Source organism: Pongo abelii, chromosome 18 (assembly GCF_028885655.2).
Source record: "Pongo abelii isolate AG06213 chromosome 18, NHGRI_mPonAbe1-v2.0_pri, whole genome shotgun sequence".
Classification (NCBI taxonomy): Eukaryota; Metazoa; Chordata; class Mammalia; order Primates; family Hominidae; genus Pongo; species Pongo abelii.
In genome coordinates this window covers 17,683,927-17,706,538 of record NC_072003.2, presented here as the reverse complement: position 1 = coordinate 17,706,538, position 22,612 = coordinate 17,683,927, and the positions used below count along the sequence as shown (strand labels likewise).

The 22,612-nt window shown below is 46.9% G+C and overlaps 1 protein-coding gene across 1 annotated transcript in view; it reads right to left on the bottom strand.

Moving 5' to 3' along the window:
• MYH11 (myosin heavy chain 11) overlaps nucleotides 1–22,612 on the bottom strand; it is a 154,236-nt gene that overhangs the window by 49,661 nt on the left and 81,963 nt on the right. Inside the window, exons 9-15 of the mRNA XM_054533519.2 lie at nucleotides 20,904–21,047; nucleotides 12,765–12,860; nucleotides 9,498–9,616; nucleotides 8,238–8,390; nucleotides 6,495–6,668; nucleotides 5,010–5,183; nucleotides 2,033–2,147 (exon numbers count right to left, since the gene is read on the bottom strand). Of these exons, the coding sequence (XP_054389494.1) occupies nucleotides 2,033–2,147; nucleotides 5,010–5,183; nucleotides 6,495–6,668; nucleotides 8,238–8,390; nucleotides 9,498–9,616; nucleotides 12,765–12,860; nucleotides 20,904–21,047 (975 nt within the window). The remainder of the gene's footprint in view (nucleotides 1–2,032; nucleotides 2,148–5,009; nucleotides 5,184–6,494; nucleotides 6,669–8,237; nucleotides 8,391–9,497; nucleotides 9,617–12,764; nucleotides 12,861–20,903; nucleotides 21,048–22,612) is intronic.

Below are 22,612 nucleotides of genomic sequence, written 5' to 3'. Positions count from 1 at the left end.
TTCAAGTGATTCTCCTGCCTTAGCCTCCAGAGTAGCTGGGATTACAGGCACCCACCAGAACACCTGGCTAATTTTGTTTTGTTTTTATTTTTAATTAATTAATTAATTAATTAATTTTTTGAGACAGAGTCTTGCTCTGTCCCCCAGGCTGGAGTGCAGTGGCGCAATCTTGGCTCACTGCAAGCTCCGCCTCCTGGGTTCAAGCCATTCTCCTGCCTCAGCCTCCCGAGTAGCTGGGACTACAGGCTCCCGCCACCACGCCCGGCTAATTTTTTGTATTTTTAGTAGAGACGGGGTTTCACCGTGTTAGCCAGGATGGTCTTGATCTCCTGACCTCATGGTCCGCCCGCCTCGGCCTCCCAAAGTGCTGGGATTACAGGCGTGAGCCACCGTGCCAGGGCTTTTGTTTTTATTTTTATTTTTTGATTTTTAGTTTTATTTTTTCAAGACAGAGTCTTGCTCTTTTGCCCAGGCTGGAGTCCAATGGCACAATCTCAGCTCACGGCAACCTGCGCCTCCCAGGTTCAAGCAATTCTCCTGCCTCAGCCTCCCGAGTAGCTGGGATTACTGGTGCCCACCATCATGCCCAGTTAGTTTTTGCATTTTTAGTAGAGACGGGGTTTCACCACGTTGGCCAGACTGGTCTCGAACTCTTGACCTCAAGTGATCCTCCCGCCTCAGCCTCCCAAAGCGCTGGGATTACAGGTGTGAGCCACTGCGCGCAGCCTCATGCTTGTCTCTCTGCTTGTCTTTGAGAGTCTCATCTCTCCCATAAGACTGTGGGTCCCGCAGAGCAGGGACCACAGGCTTCATCATGTGTCCTGGGGTGACACAGACCCAGGGTGCGATGCTGTTTCCTAGGCCCAGAGCCTGGCATATGGTTAGGGCACAGCTGGCCCCTCCTGGAGCCTTTTTTAGCATGCTTAAAACAAGGGGAGACCAGTCCTGTAAGCCCCAGGCCCATGGGCCCTGTGCCAAGAATAAAACCTGCTGTGGACACTGATGGCCAGGGACAAACAGCAAACCCCCTCCCCTCATCATCACTCCAGCAGCTCTTCACAGGGATCATCTATTCACTGGTTCTCAAAGGGAGCCGGAGTGTGGTCCCTAGACCAGCAGCATCACCTGGGATGAACGTTTTCAGGCCCACCCCATCCCTGGCCCCAGACCTGCAGAATCGGATCTTAGGGTAGGCCCAGCCATCGGGGTTTTAAAAAGCCCTTCAAAGAGGGCCAGGTGTGGTGGCTCACACCTGTAATCCCAGCACTTTGGGAGGCTGAGGCGGGCGGATCACCTGAGGTCAGGAGTTTGAGACCAGCCTGGCCAACATGGGGGAACCCTGTCTCTACTAAAAATACAAAAAGTAGCCAGGCATGGTGGTGTGTGCCTGTAATCCCAGCTACTTGGGAGGCTGAGGCAGGAAAATCACTGGAACCCAGGAGGTGGAGGCTGCAGTGAGCCAAGATCACACCACTGCACTCCAGCCTGGGTGACAGACCAAGACTGTGTCCCTAAATAAATAAATAAATCCCTGCGGGTGGTCGTGATGCCTGCTTGAGTTTGAGCACCACTGGTCTAATTTAACCCTCACAATACCCCTAGTAGAGACGGCAACTATTATTGTGTTTCCTTGTTTTACTAATGAGGACAATGAAGCTTAACGACATTGGGTGACTCATCCAAGACCACGGAGCTAGGAGGTGGCAGAGACAAGATGCAGCGAAGTCCTTCTGACTCTGGACAGGGCAGTCTAACTCCCCGTGCCTGGCGTGCTGTTTCTTGCATCCGTTGCCTGAGCCCCGACCTCAGGACCTCAATCCCCTCGGGACATGTAGGACTGAGGGGCACAGGGAACCCCATTCAGGAAGAGATTGTTTCAACAAGACATCACCAGCACATGCCAATGCTCTTCCTGCCCTGCTCCCATGCAAAGGCCTCCCCCCTTCCTGGGGCAGGTGTGGGAGTCGGGGGACTTGGGTGTTCAATTCTCCAGCTCAAGGCAGAACATGGACCCAAGCAGAGAAGGCCTTACCGTCCTTCCACAGGTCAGCCACAAACTTGTCAGAGGAGGCATTGAGCAGGGAAGTCACGTTGTCATTCAGTGGGTCCATGTTCTTGGTCAGCCAGGCACTCGCATTGTAGTCCACCTGCCAAGGACACCCTGCTGGTCAGAAGCCCTGGGAAACTAGAAACTTAGAAACCAAGGCCAGGACCCCAGCCCTCCCATTGTCCTTCCAGATCTTCTGAGGTCAGAGAGGAAATGACGTTTATAACCACCATGATGGGACTCCACAAACAATAATGAAGAGACCAACAGCCCAGGGACCTGTGCCCACGTAGTAGGACATCAGCCAATGATAGCCATTGCAGGCAAAGCCTAGTTTCCATTCCATATTCTCCTGCTAACACTGTTGTAGTAGCCTCCCTCCTCCTAAGCCAGCACAGTGCCTATGAGTTATACACGATTAAGAGATTTCATGATGGCAGATGCCCTCCCACCGACATGCAAAATTACCCCCTCATCATCTTCCCAATCATCCTGGTTTAGAAATTAAGCATGGCGGCCAAGCGTGGTGGCTCACGCCGGTAATCCCAGGACTTTGGAAGGCCAAGGTGGGTGGATCATTTGAGGTCAGGCATTCGAGACCAACCTGACCAACATGATGAAATCCCATCTCTACTAAAAATACAAAAAAAAAAAAAAATTAGCCAGGCATGGTGGTGCACGCCTGTAATACCAGCTACTCGGGAGGCTGAGGCAGGAGAATCGCTTCAGCCTGGGAGACGGAGTTTGCAGTGAGCTGAGACTGCGCCACTGAACTCCAGCCTGGGTGACAGAGTGAGACTCTGTCTCAAAATAAATAAATAAATAAATAAATTAAGCATGGCATCACCTTTTCCACTCTCTAATGAGCATAATTTGTAACTCAGAGATCCTGATACATGGATATACAGAAAAAGGACATCTAGGCTTTTTACATTCCTGACTCCAACACTGACCATGCACACAGCCCTAATTTTTATTATGGTGAATATTAAATGAAAGGAACTGATAGTACTGCTTTGCTGGGTTATCATGGGGTGTGGGTTATCAGCATAACAGCTAGGCTTGACCTGAGAGAAGACTGAAAATAATTTTAAAAAAAAAATCCACTGATGAAGTAGGGAAAAGAAAAGTGGTGTCTCTATATGCTTAAAGGAACATATACCCCCTTGAATATAGGCAAGGAGTTGGGAAACTTTTGCTGAAGGCCCAGATAGTAGGTATTTTTGGCTTGGCAAGTCATACACTGTTTTGTATTTGTTTTTTTTTTTTTTTGGTTTTTTTTTTTTTGGGTTTTTGAGACAGTCATTCTCCATTGCCCAGTCTGGAGTGCAGTGGTGTGATCTCAGCTCACTGTAACCTGCAACTTCCTGGGTCAAGCAGTTCTCTTGCCTCAGCCTCCTGGGTAGCTGAGATTACAGGTGTGTGCCACCACGCCTGGCTAATTTTTTTTTTTTTTTTTTTTTTTTTTTTTTTGTATTTTTAGCAGAGACAGGGTTTCGCCACGTTGGCCAGGCTGGTCTCAAACTGCTGACCTCAAGTAATCCACCTGCCTTGGTGCTGGGATTACAGGTATGAGCCACCACACCCAGCCAAGTCATACAGTCTTTGTCGCAGCTACTCAACTCTGGCACTGTAGTACAAAAGCAGCCAGCCATAGACATTATGTATACAAATGGGCATGGCTGTGTTCCAATAAAACTTTATTTACAATAACAAGCTGTGGGCCAGATTGGACTCTATTGCCAGCCCCTGGTAGAGAGCATTGTTTCTTCCCATGATGCAGTGTAGGTACTGAGGAGTCAATAGAATACTACAATTCTGCAAGCCAGACTAAGCTATGTCCTTTGTACATTATCCAAGACTCTTGAGAGCCACAGGGCAAGTGCCTATACAATAACAGCCAAGGCATGTTGATGGTGATGATGATGATGATGATGATGAAGAATACAACTATCATAGATTTCCCTGGCCAGAGCAGGCTGGCAATAGCAGACTCAAGGCTGTGACATGGGAGATTTTTGTTGAAGCCAGGTGTGGATGTATTAGTCACCCCATTCCAGTTGGTCCCGCCTGTTGGGTATAACTTGTAGTAGGAAGGATTTAGGGTCTATACAAGAAAAGCAGGCTGAGGCCAGGTGCAGTGGCTCGTGCTCATAATCCCAGCACTTCAAGAAGCAGAGGCAGGGAGATCGCTTGAGCCCAGGAATACAAGACCAGCCTGGGCAACATAGCAAGACCTCATATCTACACATAATTTAAAAATTTAGCTGAGCGTCCAGGCACGGTGGCTCGTGCCTGTAATCCTAGCACTTTGGGAAGCTGAGGCGGGTGGATCACCTGAGGTCAGGAGTTTGAGACCAGCCTGGCCAACATGGCAAAACCCTTCTCTACTAAAAATACAAAAATTAGCTGGGTGTGGTGGCAGGTGCCTGTAATCCCAGCTATTTGGGAGGCTGAGGCAGGAGAATCTCTTGAACCTGGAGGCAGAGGTTGCAGTTAGCAGAGATGAAGCCATTGCACTCCAGCCTGGATGACAAGAGCAAAATTCCATCTCAAAAAGGAAAAAAAAATTAGCTGGGCATGCTGGTGTACACCTGTAGTCCCAGCTACTTGGGAGGCTGAGGCAGGAGGATCGTGTGAGCCCAGGAGGTTGAGGCTGTAGTGAGCTATGATCACACCACTGCATTCCAGCCTGGGCGACAAAATGAGACCCTGTCTCCAATAAAAACAGAAAGAAATAACTGTCTGGACATCACGGTTGGAAAACATGAGAGTGGCTACAGCTGATGCCTTACAGATGTGTAGACAAATTATGAATAGGACTTGGTTGGGATTTGCTTAGTAGCAGATGGCTTTGCAGTTTCCAGGCAGCCCAAGGTTCTGCCACTCTCAGACTACCTCTGCGCTGAGCAGCCACTAGGGCTCCCCTGAGATAGAGTCCCCTGGGCCCTGAGGCTGGTACCTTCCCGGCATAATGGATGATAGAGAACTCAGTCTTGTCCTTGAGCTGCTTTGGCTTCTGGAACTTAGGGTGGCTGCCCTGCTCCGTGCACAGCTTCTCCACGAAAGACTTGTCCGTGGCTTTGGGGAACCAGCACTCCTCGTCCAGCAGGGCCAGCACACCTGGAGGGTTGTTCTGTGGGAGACAAGTAGGGCTTGAATCAGAGAGAACACCCAACCTCGGGCATTCCACGAAGAGCTGGCCAACTATACACAACGCATGGGCATCCGCCGAGATCTGATACTGTATTTGCCCACATATAAAGATGAGTTTATGACCCCCATGCTTCCAAATCTACCCTCAAATTACCCTGTGCCCAATGGACCAGTAACAGGGATGGAAGGCAGAACATAATGTTTGCTGCCGCCCCCTAGTGGGCAACACGCAACATCATGAAGAGTTCATAATTCTCTCTCTCTTTTTTTTTTTTTTTTTTTTTTTAGACAGAGTTTTGCTCTGTCGCCCAGGCAGACAGAGTGCAGTGGCACGATCTCGACTCACTGCAAGCTCCGCTTCCTGGGTTCATGCCATTCTCCTGCCTCAGCCTCCCGAGTAGCTGGGACTACAGGCGCCTGCCATGGCACCCGGCTAATTTTTTGTATTTTTAGTAGAGGCGGGGTTTCACCGTGTTAGCCAGAATAGTCTCGATCTCCTGACCTCTTGATCCACCTGCCTCGGCCTCCCAAAGTGCTGGGATTACAGGCGTGAGCCACCACGCCCGGCCGTGTTCATAATTCTTGCAAATGAATTTGTTGCTTGACTTGAATTCACCTAGGGTTCCTGTTAGAGAAGTTTTTTTTGGAGACAGGGTCTCACTCTGTTATCCAGGCTGGAATGCAGTGGTGCAATCTTGGCTCACAGCAACCTCTGCCTCCAGGGCTCAAGCACTCCTCCCACCTCAGCCTCCCAAATAGCTGGGACCAAGGCGTGCACCACCAGGCCCGGCTAATTAGCAGAAACCCTGTCTCTACTGAAAATACAAAAGTTAGCTGGGCGTGGTGGTGCATGCCTGTAATCTCAGCCACTTGGGAGGCTGAGGCAGGAGGATCACTTGAGGCAGGGAGGTAGAGGTTGAAGTGAGGCAAGATTGTGCCACTGCACTCCATCCAGCCTGGGCAACAGAGTCAGACCATGTCATTAAAAAAAAAAAAAGCAACGACAGAGAAGGAAAGGGAAGGGAAAGAGGGTAGGGAAGGAAAAAAACGAAGGAAAAAGAGGATGGAAAGAAGGCAGAAATTAAAGAAAATACCTTTGATATGAAAATGTGGGTTAATGGAAATTATAACAGTTCACAAGAATTCAGCTTACAGCCTTTCAGGACTGGGTGATGGATTGGGTGGGGGAATGCTGTGTGCATGGGGAGAGTGTGGGGTCCATGTCAGCTCCACAGAGGCCACACACGTGTGCAAGGAGTGACGGAGCCCCGCACTCCCACGTGCCCCTCACCGGCCGCTCGATGAGCTCGATGCAGGGCTGTAGGTCCAGACCAAAGTCGATGAAGTTCCACTCGATGCCCTCGCGCTGGTACTCCTCCTGCTCCAGGATGAACATGGTGTGGTTGAAGAGCTGCTGCAGCTTCTCGTTGGTGTAGTTGATGCACAGCTGCTCGAAAGAGTTCACCTGAGCACATGGCATGGGGGCGGAGCGTAAGCATCTTGGTATTAAGTCAGAAGAGCCTCACAGAAGCTCCACCCGACAGCGCCCCCATGGCTCGCCCACATCCTGTTCTGCCATCCCAGCACCCAGACGGGGCTGAGGCCCCAAAACATGCTGCCTAGAGTCCACCAGGGCTGGCGAAGTTGACATCACATGGCCCTCACACACCCTAAAGATGCTTATCTCCTCCATCTGCACAACCATCTATGGATGGACAAACCTCGTAAGGCATGCTACTGCATGTACAAATGTGGAAACATTTTACAGATGTGAAAACAGAAGCACAGAGAGAAAGTAACTCGGTAGTACACCTCTTTCAGGATATCTATCAATCTTAAAACCTCCCGGCCGGGTGTGGTGCTCATGATTGTAATCCCAGCACTTAGGGAGGCCAAGGCAGGAGGATCGCTTGAGGTCAGGAGTTTGCGACCAGCCTGGCAAACATAGCGAAACCTCTCTCTACTAAAAATACAAAAATTGGCCAGGCACGGTGGCTCATGCCTGTAACTCCAGCACTTTGGGAGGCTGAGGCTGGTGGATCACTTGAGGTCAGGAGTTCGAGACTAGCCTGGCCAATAGGGTGAAACTCCGTCTCTACTAAAAAAAAAAAAAAAAAGTAGCCAGGCATGGTGGCACTAATCCCAGCTACTCAAGAGGCTGAGGCAGGAGAATCACTTGAACCTGGGAGGCGGAGGTTGCAGTGAGCCAAGATTACACTACTACACTCCGGCCTGGGCGACAGAGTGAGACTCTGTATAAAGAAAAAGAAAAAATTAGCTGGGCATAGTGGTGCACTCCTGTAGTCCCAGCTATTCAGGAGGCTGAGACAAGAGAATTGCTTGAACCCAGGAGGCAGAGGCTGCAGTGAGACGAAATTGTGACACTGCATTCCAGTCTGGGCAACAGAGAAAGACTCCATCTCAAAAAACAAAACAAGACAAAAAAAACCCTTCCCTTTCTCTGAGAACTTTCCTCAAACCCATGGGCATGGATCCAATATCCATGTTTCTACTACATGAGGTATTGCAAGCTCCTGCAAACAGTTCTTGGCTTGGAGGTGACCATGTAGCCCAATTCAGCTGAGTAAGAGTCAGTGAGACTTAATTCCAAGATTTTGGTTGGAACTGTTAGAAAAGAGATATGTGCTTTTTTTTTTTTTTTTTTTTGCCAGGATTACTGAGGGGCAGTCTGGCTGGAGCTGGAGCTGTGGCAGCCATCTTGCCACCACGAGGGGAGAGCCTGCTTGAGAATGGAGCCAATATGGAGGAAGGCACAGAGAGAGGGAACGATGGTGGGAGATCAGATCCTGCCTACAGGATCCAGCTACATGTCTGGCCTTCTCAGTTCCAGAAACCAATGCATTTCCTGTTGGATTTCTGTCTCTTTATACCCTCAAGGATTCACCCCTAACTAGACAGCCTCCTACCCTACAGTAGCCATCTATATGCCTTTCTCCAAAATCATGATTCCTCCAAGAAAAAGCCCATCTCAGAGAACCAAGACCATGGCTCTTACAATCCCACTGAGCTGTACCTCAAAGATCTCAAATCCAGCTATATCCAGGATCCCCAGGAAGGAAGCCCCTTGCCGATGGGTCTTGTCCAGGGCTTTGTTCACACGGGTGAGTATCCAGCGGAAAAGGCGCTCATATGTTGCCTTGGCCAAAGCCTCTACAGCAAAGTCAGCCTGCAGAAGGGAACCAGGGGAACCCGGTTATTCTCAATGGGTTCCATTTTCACATAAGCCAGGCTGGTGGTGAAGATTTTTATTCTTGGCCAGGCGTGGTCAGGCTCACACTGTAATCCCAGCACTTTGGGAGGCCGAGGTAGGTGGGTCACTTGAGGTCAGGAGTTCAAGACCAGCCTGACCAACATGGCAAAAACCCGTCTCTACTAAAAATATAAAAATTAGCCAGGCATTGTGGTGCATGCCTGTAGTCCCATGCAGGTGCATGCCTGCTTGGGAGACTGAGGCAGGAGAATCGTTTGAATCTGGGAGGCAGAGGCTACAGTGAGCTGCCATGGCACCACTGCACCCCACCCTGGGCGACGGAGCAAGACTCTGGCTCAAAAACAGAAAACAAACAAACAAAACCTGACATGGGAATTTGAATATTCTAGTATTGAATAAATGAGGGATAAAGAGATGGATGGGTGGATGGATGGACAGATGAATGAATGAATTAATGAATGGAATGACAGCTGGATGGGTGATGGATGGATGGACAGATGGCTGGGTCATGGATGGACAGATGGATGAGTGAGGGATGGACAGATGATGGGTGAACAGATAGATGAGCAGATGAATGGATGGATGGATGGATGAACAGATAGATGAATGAGTGGATAGGAAGATGGATGGATGGACAGATGGCTGGGTCATGGATGGACAGATGGATGAGTGAGGGATGGACAGATGATGGGTGAACAGATAGTGGACAGATGATGGGTGAACAGATAGATGGGCAGATGAATGGATGGATGGATGAACAGACAGATGAATGAGTGGACAGAAAGATGGATGGATGGACAGATGCAGAGGCAGACCGTGGGTGAATGGATTGATGAATACATGAATGAGTGAACAGGTGGATAGATGGATGAATGGGTAGATGAACAGACAGATGAATGGGTGGATAGAAAGGAGGGATGGATGGACAGATGCAGAGGCAGACCGTGGGTGAATGGATTGATGAATACATGAATGAGTAAACAGGTGGATAGATGGATGAATGGACAGATGGGTGGGTGCATGGATGGGTAAGTGATAAGTAAACGGCAGGTACATCATTACCTGTTCTTTTGTCTGGGCTTTCTGTACCACATCTCGCCCAACCTTGATACGAGGAGTGAGGATGGATCTGGTGAAATCTGTCACATTAATTCCCATGAGGTGACAAACTTTCTGAGCAGCTGGATGGAGAAAAGAAACATCTCGAGTGCATCACGAAAGAAACAGCTTGGCAGAAAGGCACATCACATGGGACATTTGTGATGTGTGAATACACCGGGTTCTCTTGGGGAAATGGGACCCGCTGACCGTGAATATAGCTTGAAATGTCCTAAAGGCTGCTGTCATTAGTGGTCACACTCCCCAGTATTTTGCTGAGAGCCAATGATTGGGGTGGGCTGAAGTAGGCCCCAGTTGGGGGTTTAGGGTCAGGTAGTTCTAGTCTCAAGTCCCTGTCCCTTCACACTTCCAAGTCATGTGACTTTGGAAAAGCTCTTTACCCTCCCAGAATCTTGCTTTTCTCAGCTTTAAAAAGGGTCAGCTCTTCAGTACCTTGTTGGTACCCAGGACTAAATAAGGTAAAGTATGTAAAGTCCCTGAGATGATAGATAGATAGATAGATAGATAATTAGATTTATTTTTATTTTATTTTTATTTTTGGAGATGGAGTCTCGCTCTGTCGCCCAGGCTGGAGTGCAGAGGCACAATCTCAGCTCACTGCAACCTCCGCCGCCCGGGTTCAAGCAATTCTCCTGCCTCAGCCTCCTGAGTAGCTGGGATTACAGGTGCCTGCCACCACACCCAGCTAATTTCTTTTGTATTTTAGTAGAGATGGAATTTCAGCATGTTGCCCAGGCTGGTCTCGAAGTCCTGAACTCAGGCAATCCGCCCGCCTCGGCCTCCCCAAATGCTGGGATTACAGGCGTGAGCCACTGGCCCCTGAGATTTATTTAATAGTTACTTAGTAAGTATTAAATAGTTACTAATAGTAACATTTATTGAATACTTACTATTCAATAAACATTTGTTTCACCCTTCTAGGATATGTATTGCAGCATTGTTTGCAATAGCAAAATACTAGAATCAACCTAAACGCTCTTTTTTTTTTTTTTTGAGCTGCAGTCTTCCTGTCGCCCAGGCTGAAGTGCAGTGGTGTGACCATGAGCTGATCCCCTAACATGAAAATAGCATTACATGCTGCTTTGCATGTGCAAGACATAGTAAATAGAGTTATTTTAGGATTTTTTTTCCCCATCTCTTGGCAAGAACGCTTTTTCATTTCTCTTTCCCTGAGGTCTTTCCTTGGCATCTGGATTCCATTAATTTGCCAGATTTAGGGACTCTAATATATAACAAACACCTGAGAATGAAACTGCCACTGCAAAATTATAACTGAGACACTGAACAACATCTGACCTAACCGACTCCATCTTGCTTCTAACTTCCAAGCTCCACTGAACGATTCCTGGGTGTAAGTCGAATTACCTTTGGGATGAACTTAGTTTATAGATTTTTTTTTTTTTTTTGAGACAGGGTCTCATTCTGTCACCCAGGCTGGAGCACAGTGGCACAATCTTGGCTCACTGCAATCTCTGCCTCCTGGGTTCAAGCAATTCTCCTGCCTCAGCCTCCTGAGTAGCTGGGATTACAGGCGCCTGCCACCACGCCCAGCTAATTTTTGTATTTTTAGTACAGATGGGGTTTCACCATGTTGGCGAGGCTGGTCTTGAACTCCTGACTTCAAGTGATCCACCCGCCTCGGCCTCCCAAAATGCTAGGATTACAGGCATGAGCCACCATGCCCAGCCTCTTAGTTTATAGTTTAAAACACAAGAACCCTTTTCCAAAACAAACCCCCTTCTTGCCTGGGGACTAGACTGCCTTTGTAGGAATAACAAATTAGCCCAAAGATTAAAAATTATGGTTTAGGAGTTCTGTAACTGGAGGCTACAAGAGTCTGACCCTCCCTAAATCGCTCCTGGGGATAACATCACTATTGTAAAACCTAAGATCAGTGCTTGAGATATTTTTGTGGACCCTGGCACCAGGTGGATCAGCTGACACCACCCAGATTGAGAAACTGGCTCATCTGATTTTACGGCTTCTATCCAGGAACTGACTCAGGGCAAGAGGACAGCTTCGACTCCCTGTGATTTCATCTCCGACCCAACCAATCAGCATCCCCAACTCACTGGCCTCCCCCTAACCACATTAGGCTTAAAACCTCTGATTCCCGAATGCTCAAGGAGACTGATTTGAGTAATAATAAAACTCTGTTCTCCCATGCAGCCAGCTCTGCGTGAATTACTCTTTCTCTATCGCAATTCCCCTGTCTTGATTAATTGGCTCTGACTAGGCAGTGGGCAAGGTAAACCCAGTAAGCGGTTGCAACAGGTTTGATCAAGGTGGGCTCTAGGGAGCGGGAAAAAGCAACACAATATACAGCCTGGGCTGGGAAATAAGAAACCTAAGTTTTGCCCTCAGCTCAGCCACCAATAAGCATAATGGTAGCCAGGCCAGCTTCTCAAAACACAAAATACTGTTTATTTGTGGGTAGGTTTATCAGATTTAGGGGGAAAATTACAGGATGCTCAGTTAAACCTGAATTTCAGATAAACAAGAATACTCTTTTGGTATAATCATGGTCCAAATGTTACAAGGGACATACTTAAAATTTAAAAAAAGGTTTGTTGTTTACCTAAAATTGAAATTTATCTGGACATCCTGTATTTTATCTGGCACCCCTAATTCTCAGGGCAATGGAGGTCTGTCTCCCCAAAACGACCACAGATACCGTAAGAAGAGCTATTCTTGTGTCATTTCCTGCTGTATCCCAGTGGCATATTGTAGGGGCTTGAGAAATATTTCTTTAACAAAACAATTAAGTGGAGTATTTTAGAAGAGAGGGTCCCTCAGGATCTTGTCTGGTCACTATTGGGGTGGGATGTGATGACTCTTGCCTGTAATCCCAGCATTTTGGGAGGCCAAGGTGGGAGGATCACTTGAGCTCAGGAGTTCAAGATCAGCTTGGGCAACACAGCGAGACCTCATTTCTATTAAAACTTGTAAAATTTTGTATTTTTAAAAAAGAAGAAATAAATAAAACTATTAGGTTTTTTTTTTATCCCTGCACTCTGATTCAATAACTTTCCACATAGGGTCTTGAGCACTGAAAAGTTTGAAAAAAGAAAAGTGAGTGATAAGAACCTAGTCCATCTGTTGTTAAAATCCCAGATACCTTCACCTTGAAAAATAACCAATGGTTAAATGCCACCTTCCCCACCCCCCCAACCCCAAAGTCATTGGTCATTGGGAAAAGGTGGCAAGTACCTGTGTTATCTGGCATGGACGCCTGGTCTGTGTTTCTTTCCTTCTTGAAGACGATATTTCCAAGCTGCAGGACCGATGATACCACCTTCAATATGGCTGAGGTGGGGAGAGAAGAGCAGAGCAGACACAGAGGTCAATGCCAAGGTACCCTGGAGTTTTGGAGCCTAAAGCCACTGGGGACCCAGAGTCAGCCTACATCTTTCCTCTGAAGAAACTAAATTCTGAGCTCAATATTTTCATATGGTTGCTTAAAACCTTGTGTTACAATGGAATACCACGCAGCAGGGACTGGCAAATTAGAGCCCATGGACCACATCTGGCCCACTGCTTGCTATTATGCATAAAGTTTTAGTGGAACACAGCTATACTCATTCATTTACATATTGTCTATAACTATTTGCATGCTACACTGGCAGAGTTCATGAGTTGCAACAAAGATCGTCTGGCCTACAAAGGCTAAAGAATTTACTATCTGACCCTTTACAGAAAAATGTGTTAGCAACCCCTGCCACAGAACAGTGAGAATGAATGAGCTACAACTACCAAAAATCAAAACTGATGTACTGGGGCCAGCATGGTGACTCATGCCTGCGACCCCAGCACTTTGGGAGGCTGAGGTGGAAGAACTGCTTGAAGCCAGGAGCTTGATACAGCCCGGGCAATGTAGGGAGATCCTGTCTCTAAAACAAAAAAACACCCTGACATATCTTCCAGACACAAATACTGAACAAAAGAGGACAGATGGAAACAAGAACATACTGTCTAAGTCCATATATAGACAGTCCATCCAAGAAAAGGCAAAACTAATCGATGCTGTTAGAAATCAGGATAATGATTATCCTTAATTGAGGGAAGCTCCTAGAAGGTGCATGTGGGAGCTTCTGTGGGGCTGGTGGCATTCTCTTATTTAAAATGGATTCTAATTACACAGACGTGTTCAGTTTATAATAATTCTTTGCACTGCACACTATGACATACACAATTTTCTACATGTAAATCATATGTCAATAAAAGGATTTTTGAAATAAAAACCCTGTGCTTCTTACATACTCTGCTGGGTGTACCAGATGCCCATGTTGGGATGAAGAAGATATACATTTGTTTCCACTTGTTGTTCAGGTGTCTCCAAACAAAAATGCTGTGTTCCCAGAATACTTGGAACCTTTCTGACTCCATACTCAGGCCATGTTACTGTTAAAATAGTTTCTATGTCTGAAATCCCCACAAGACAATGAGTTTCTGGAGAGTGGGGGGCCTGCCCTAATCATCTTTGAATTTCCAAAGCCTAGTCCAGGATCCTGATACACATGGGAGGGAGGGAGAGAGATGGATGGATGGTAGGTGGAAGGTGGATGGATGGATGAATCAATGAATGAATAAATGGATAGAGGATGTGTTCATGGATGAATGCAGGAATGGATGGGTGCGTAGATGAATGGGTGAAGGATGGATGAGTAGAGTATAGATGGATGAATAGAGGATGGATTGATGGATGAATAATGCATGGTTAGAGGATAGATGGATGATGGATGGAAGGATAGATGGATGGATAGAGGATAGATGGATAGATGGAATGGACAGAGGATGGATGGATGGATAATGAATGGACGATGGATGGAGGAATGGATAGAGGATTGATGGATGGATGATAGATAGATGGATGAATGGATGGATGAATGGATGGATGGAAGGATGATAGATGGATGACAGATGGATGGATGGTAGATGGATGGATGGATGGATGGTAGATGGATGGATGGATGGAGAATGGATGATGATTAACACAAATTCTTGGCTTAGCTTAACTCAGGTACAAATCACCCAGAGTTCTGGCTTCAAATCAGTCACTATGTTCCAGGAACAAAGCCTAGAGATCCCAGACTTCTCCGGTTCCTCAGTCCAAAGCAGACATTACAAGGCCCTTCACAACAGCTATTCTCACACCACGGGGTCCCTGGTTCAGCTCAGCAAAAGGACCCAGCTGCTGACCGCCCACCCATTTGCTCCCACTCACTATGGCAGAAAGCCTTCTCCCCAAAATGAATGAAGCTGCTGTTCACAGGGCTTGGAAAGACACTTCCTTTTAACCATAACATCTACGAAAGAGGCTTTGTAAACTATGAAGAGTTGTACTCACAGTTTTAAAAGTGTAAATTTACACTAAAGACTGCTGAAATGCCTGCACAGCCCAGGTGAGCCAACCAACTCAGGGTTTCTCAATCTTGTCACTGCAGAAATTCTGGGCCAGATAATTCTCTATTGTGGGGAGCTGCCCTGGGCATCATGGGAAGTTTAGTAGCATCCCTGGTCTCCAACCACTAGATGTCAGTGGTGCTTACCCCGACAGAGTTGTGACAACCACAGATGTCACCAGACACTACTAAATGTCCCCTGGGAGGCAAACTCACCTCCGGCAGAGAACCACTGGTCTAAATGAACAAAGCCAACTAATGAGGACTGTGGGGACCCAAGGAGGCCACAAACCCATCTGAAGGGGCCAGCAGCTACTCCATCGTTGCCACAGGGGATATAAGCCCAGTGTTGCTAGAACTTCTGATTTTTCCAGATAATGAAAACCCAGAGTTTTTACGTGAAGTCTACCTACGGTTTTTTTGTTTTCTTTTGTTTTGTTTTTTTCTGTGAGACGGAGTCTTGCTGTCACCCAGGTTGGAGTGCATTGGTGCAATCTTGGCTCACTGCAACCTCCGCGCTTCCCGGGTTCAGGGGAATTCTCCTGCCTCAGCCTCCAGAGTAGCTGGGATTACAGGCGTGTGCCACCACACCCGGCTAATGTTTCTATTTTTAGTAGAGACGGAGTTTCACCATGTTGGCCAGGCTGGTCTCCAACTCCTGATCTCAAGTGATCCATGTGCCTTGGCCTCCCATAGTGCTGGGATTATAGGCCGCAGTGCCCGGCCTACCCATATTTAAACTTTAGGAACCAATATTTTAAAATTTTGAAGGTTGTAGTGGCCGATCTCTCCTGTGGGCTCAGGAACCACTGATTTGCACTTTCTGGTATAGTTAATGTAATTCCAGAAATGACAAAAGAACGCCACTGCTCCCAGGCCATAAGAGATGAGCCTTGGGGCAGAGTTAGCACACAGCAAAGAAGTAAACCAGTGAGGAGACACAACACAGCAAGGGTGGTGACAGCTGGCAGCATCCTGGTGCACTGGTGCAAAGCACGCACTCTGCAGTTAGAGTCCTGAGTTCAAATCCCAGCTTTGTTTCTTATAAATCTCATCATCTTTGAATTTCCAAAGCCTAGTTCAGGGTCCAGATACACATGGGGAGGGAGGGAGATGGACGGATGGCAGATGGAAGGTGGATGGACGAATGAATATATAAATATATAGAGGATGGGTTCATGGATGAATGGATGGGTGGGTAGATGGAGGGATGGATGGGTGATGGATGGATGGGTGATGGAAGGATGAGTAGAGGATAGATGGATGAATACAGGATGGATTGATGGATGAATCATGGATGAATAGAGGATAGAGACTCTACATGAGTCTCAATAAGTCCCATGAGCCTCAGTTTCCCTATCTGCAAAACGGAGATGGTAACAGTAGTACCTACTTTGTGAAGTTTAGGTCTTGTAAGATGCTGAGCAAGGGCCTGGCTAGTAGGTGGTAAAGAGTGGAAGCCACCTATATTAGGTGGAAGGTTGGTCTTTCTAAAATATATCCACCTGGAACCTATGAATGTGGCCTAATTTGAGGGGGTTACACTTATTTTTTTTTTCCTTTTTGTGGAGAGCGGGGTCTCACTATATTACTCAGGCAGGTCTCGAACTCCTGGGCTCAAGCTATCCTCCTGCCTCTGCCTCCTTGAGAGCTGGGATTACAGGCGTGAGCCACTGCACCCAGCCTGAACGTGGCCTATTTTGGAAAAAAAGGTCTTTGCAGATGGAATCAAGCAAAAGATCTCAAGATGAGATCATCTTGGATTAACCTGGTGGGCCCTATATTTAATGTCAAGTGTCTATGATGGACAGAAGAGAAGACCCACAGAGTAGAATGCCACATGAAGGATGAGGCAGAGACTGGAGTGAGACAAGCCAAGGAAAATCCAGGAACTGCCAGAGCCACCAGAGGCCAGGACAGAGGCAAGGAACAGATCTCCCTCAGTGCCTCCAGAAGCAACAACCCCTGCCAGCACCTTGTCTTTAAAAAAAAAAAAAATTTTTTTTTTTAATTTTTAGTATAGAAGTGGTCTTGCTATGTTGCTCAGGCTGGTCTTGAACTCCTGGCCGCAAATGATCTTCTCGCCTTGGCCTCCCAAAGTGCTGGGATTACAGGCATGAGCCATTACGCCTGGCTCCTGCTGACACCTTGATTTCAGAACCCTGGGCTCCAGAACTGGGAGAAAATAAATTTCTGTTGTTTTAAGACATCAAGTTTGTGCTAATTTTTTACAGTGGCCTTACACCTCTCTTCTTACTGAGGAATAAGAAACAGGACTTTCCAACACCAGACATGTGTGCCACCAAGGGGACACAGGATGGACAATTTAGATGATTTATCATCTTAAAAATATGTTAGAAACAGCATAACCAGGCCAGGCATGGTGGCTCATGGCTGTAATCCCAAGGATTTGGGAGGCTGAGGTGGGGGATTGCTTGAGGCTAGGTGTTCAAGACCAGCAAGGACAACATAGCAAGACCCTGTCTCTATAAAAAATTAAAAAATTAGCTAGGCATGGGCCAGGTGCAGTGGCTCACACCTGTAATCCCAGCACTTTGGGAGGCTGAGGTGGGCAGACCAAAGGTCAGGAGACTGATACAATCTTGGCTAACACGGTGAAACCCCGTCTCTACTAAAAATACAAAAACAAAATTAGCCAGGCGTGGTGGTGGGCACCTGTAGTCCCAGCTACTCGGAGGCTGAGGCAGAAGAATGGCATGAACCTGGGAGGCAGAGCTTGCAGTGAGCCGAGATCGTGCCACTGCACTCCAGCCTGGGCGACAGAGTGAGACTCCCTCTCAAAAAAAAAAAAAAAAAAAAAAAAAAAGAAGCCAGGCATGGTGGCACATGAGGATATCTTGAGCACAGGAGTTCAAGGCTGAAGAACCCAATGTGGTGGGGAAAATCCTGGTCTCCCCTGGTCACTTGGAGCCTCATGAAGCTTCAGCCTGGAGCCTGACCCACCCCCTTCTCCATAGGCCCCTTGATGGAGGGTTTAGAAGTTGCTCTTGGTTTATAAATGGGGTTGGTGTACATTTGGGACTAAGTTGGTTCCCATGAGAGTTGGTCATTTGCATGCCATCATCTGAATGCTTGCTCTGTGTACCATCTGCTCCATTATTTGCTTAACCATTTTCTTTAAATTTACTTCCTTCTCCTTCCTTACATTTGTTTTAATAGAAAACTTTCTCTATCTTAAGTGAAAAATCATCTTCACTTGCCATAAATAGATGGCAATTATAAATATAAATACAAGGAAAACAGTATTACCAAATTCTAGCTAGATGCTTGGGCCTGCCAAAGGTGCCGGGCCTGGGGTCTGGTCTCTGTGGTTAAAGTGGAAATTGGCAAGTGCCAATGTACACTGAGAACACTGGGGGCCGGGCATGGTGGCTCACACCTGTAATCCCAGCACTCTGGGAGGCCAAGACGGGTGGATCATCTGAGGTCAGGAGTTTAAGACCAGCCTGGCCAACATGGTGAGACCCAGTCTCTACTAAAAATACAAAAAAAAAATAGCAGGGCATGGTGGTGGGAACCTGTAATCCCAGCTACTCAGGAGGCTGAGCCAAGAGAATTGCTTGAACCCGAGAGGCAGAGGTTGCAGTGAGCCAAGGTCGTGCCACTGCACTCCAGCCTGGGTGACAACAGCGAGCCTCCATCTCAAATGAAACAAAACAAAAACCCTAAAATCAAAAATTAGCCAGGCGTGGTAGCACATGCCTGCAGTCTCAATGACTTGAGAGACTGAGCTGGGAGAACTGCTTGAGCCTGCAAGGCAGAGGTTGCAGGAAGCTGAGACTGCGCCACTGTACTCTAGCCTAGGTGACAGAGTGGCGTGATCTCGGCTCACTGCAGCTTCGACCTCCTGGGCTCAAGCAATCTTCCCGCCACAGTCTTCCAACTAGCTGGGACTACAGTGTGTACCACCACACCCAGTTAATTTTTTGTATTATTTGTAGAGAAGGGATCTTGCCATGTTGCCCAGGTTGGTCTCAAACTCGAGCTCAAGTGATCTGCCTGCCTTGGCCTCTCAAAGTGCTAGAATTACAGGCGTGAGCCACCATGCCCAGCAAAACAATTTAAATGGTCTCATTGTTTTCTTTCACAAGGACAGACAATGATTTAATAAACCCTCTATCAATCAACCTATTTTAGTTTGTTCCAGTTTTTTTCTATTTTCTTTATTTTTTTTTTTTTGTAGAGACAGAGTCTCGCTATGTTGTCCAGGCTGGTCTCGAACTCCTGGGCTCAAGCAATCCTCCTGCCTCAGTGTCTCAAAATGCTGGGATTACAGGCATGAGCCACTGTGCCCAGCCTGTTCCAGTTTTTTATTATTTAAATAAAACTATACTGAACAGTGTAGTACATTAAGAAAAAAGGATTTGGTAAATTCCTGGCACACAGCAAATACTTAACCATTGTTTATTGTTATTTAAAAGCAAGATTAGAAGCAAAACTGACCCCTGTCCCAAATAAAATGAATCATTCTTGGAGAGCCTATGTCATTCAGACAAGGAGGCTATCAGCACTAGATTCTGATGTGGGACCCTGGCCAAGACCCACACACACCATTCATTTGTCAACCGACCCATAGAGCCTTATTTTTCTAGACCCCAAGTTATCTTCGGAGGAGCTGCCCCTCTCCTTATGCAGCATTTCAGCAACCTCAGTGCTATTCTGGGGCTCCAACCAGGCGTAGGCGTGGGAAGGAAGGGAAACTTTCCACAGTTCTGGCCTGGTGTTCCTGAAAGAGATTAACCTTGAACACTGAGGCACATCTAACCCAGAAGGAAAACAGTGTCATTTCAGAAACACAGTGTCCTGACCAAGAATTTCTTTCTGAGCTGTCCTGTTCTCAAGACCCAGTGTGTTTCTTGGCCATTGGTTGGATGATTTTGATCAGTATCAATCGATCACCAGAGCAACCCCTCCAGGAAGAGCCTGAGTAAATCCACTGCCTCGATCACTCCCCCTCCCCTAAACTCTGCCCACATGTTCCTGATGAGGCCAACATCTCTGCCTTCAGCTCCAAGAATCCATTCTTAGGGACCATACTGAAACCACCTTGTGCTTTCCACAACCCTGCCTATGCTGCATAGCTCAGGAATGTGCATATCAACCTAAGCTAACCAATCAGAGTCAATGACACTCCGTTCAGGAACTTAAGCCAGGAATCTACTGTGTTCTTTGGACATAAACCCAAAGAATATAAGGGCTGGAACCCAGACATGTTGCTGTCAACAAACTGCATCCTACAGAGAAACAATGTAGTCGAGAGAGAGAGAGAAGACAAGAAATTAGGTTCTAGAAAAATCTTTTAAACACCTAGATCTCACTGTATCTGAAGCTTGAATTCCTGAACTTTTTTTTTTTTTTTCTTTTTTTTTTGAGATGGAGTCTAGCTCCATTTCCCAAGCTGGAGTGGAGTGGTGTGATCTTAGCTCACTGCAACCTCTGCCTTCTGGGTTCAAGCAATCCTCCCACCTCAGCCTCCTGAGTAGCTAGGACTACAAGTGTGTACCACCAGCCCTGGCTAAATTTTTTGTATTTTTAGTAGAGACAGGGTTTCACCAAATTGACCAGGTTGGTCTCGAACTCCTGACCTAAAGCGATCTGCCCACCTTGGCCTCCCAAAGCGCGAGATTACAGGCCTGAGCCACTGTGCCTAACCTCCCTGAACTTATCAATATTGTGAGTTAGTCACTTTCCCTTTGGTTTAAGCCAGCTCAGGTTACTTGCAACTAAAAGAGTCCTAGTTATACAGCCACTTTTCTACAATACAAACAAACCACCTAGAATAAAATTCATTTTCCGCCTTTTTTTTTTTTTAATGGAAGGTGGGGAATTCAGAGAGCAGAAATCTGTCCTGACCAGAGAAGAGTTCTTAACAGGTTCCATTGGTATCCAGGCAGGCTACCTTCCAGACTCAAGGTGTGAGACTTACATAGCTGTTCCTCCTCGCTGAAACCCATGATCGCCATGGCCTCCACGGTTTCCTGGAACATCTCATCATCCTGGGCTGCTGGGATGGGCACAAAGCCATTGGAGAGGAAGGTGTAGTTGTTGAAGCCCTCCAAAAGCAAGTCACCTAGAAGGAGAGAAAGAGAGGTCAGGGTCAATAAGACACACTTCTAATTTCAACATGAGATAGAGATCTGGTCAAGGGTCTGGGCCATCATAATTCCTTTCCCTTTCTCAAGGCTTGGACCATTTAAAACCCTCATGCATCATCATGTAGACAGCCTCACCAACCACTGCCAGCCTTGCACAGTGGTGCAGGTTGTGCACTGCACCAGTGACTGCAGCTGATATCCAGCCTTGGTTCTGCTTGCTAAGCCACAATCCCTGGCACGAAGTTACATTTACCTGGAGGAAGGGATGCCTTTACCTCAATTGTCCAGAGGCACCCTGCCTTCAGAGACAAAGCTGTCAGAAGAGTTAGATCAATCTTTACTCTTTTTTTTTTTTCTTTTTTTTTGAGACGGAGTCTCACTCTGTCATCCAGGCTGGAGTGCAGTGGTGCGATCTCGGCTCACTGCAACCTCCGCCTCCCAGGTTCAAGCGATTCTCCTGACTTAACCTCCTGAGTAGCTGGGATTACAGGCGCCCGCCACCACACCCAGCTAAATTTTGTATTTTTAGTAGAGATGGGGTTTCACCATGTTGACCGCACTAGTCTTGAACTCCTGACCTCAGGTGATCCACCCACCTCGGCCTCTCAAAGTTCTGGGATTACAGACGTGAGCCACCGTACCTGGCCTTATTCATGTATTTATAAAATTTTTACCAAATTCAAACAGGCACATGAGTTTTAAAAATCAATTACTACCAAAGGTTTATAATGAAAAATAGCATTCTTCTGTCACATCCCTTCTCCAACTCCTACCTTACTCCATAATACCTGCTTTTATCTCTTTTAGCTGCTTTTTATCTGGCAGTTACCACTATCTCTCTGCAGAATAGGCTTGCTATATATACTAGCCTATTATAATGTATATACCATTATGTATTATATATAATAGGCCAAGGGTTCCCCAACCCACAGGCCATAGACCAGTACTGGTCCATGTTAGGAACCAGGCCACACAGCAGGAGGTGAGCAGCAGGTGAGCAGTAGGTGAGCGAGTGAAGCTTTATCCATTATTTGCAGCTGCTGCCCATCGCTTGCATCACTGTCTGAGCTCCACTTCCCATCAGATCAGTAGCAGCATTAGATTCTCATAGGAGCGCAAACCCTATCGTGAACTGCACATACGCGCTCCTTATAAGATTCTAATGCCTAATAATCTCACTGTCCCCCATCACCCCCCGATGGGACTGCAGGAAAACAAGCTCCCAATGATTCTACATTATGGTGAGTAGTATAATCATTTCATTATGTATTACAATGTAATAATAAAGTGCACAGTAAATGTAATACACTTGAATCATCCCCACACCATCCCCCACACCCTGCCCGCCCAATCTGTGGAAAAATTTTCTTCCAGGAAACCAGTCCTCAGTGCCAAAACTAACAGGCGCTTTTGGCCTATTGGAAGACCAGAGGCAAAGCACAATCGTTGTAATAGGCGATTTCTGGATATGTCAAGTTTCGATAGTACCTAGTGACTTCCTGCTATGGTAGGCAAAAATGCAGCTTTCTTATACTACCTT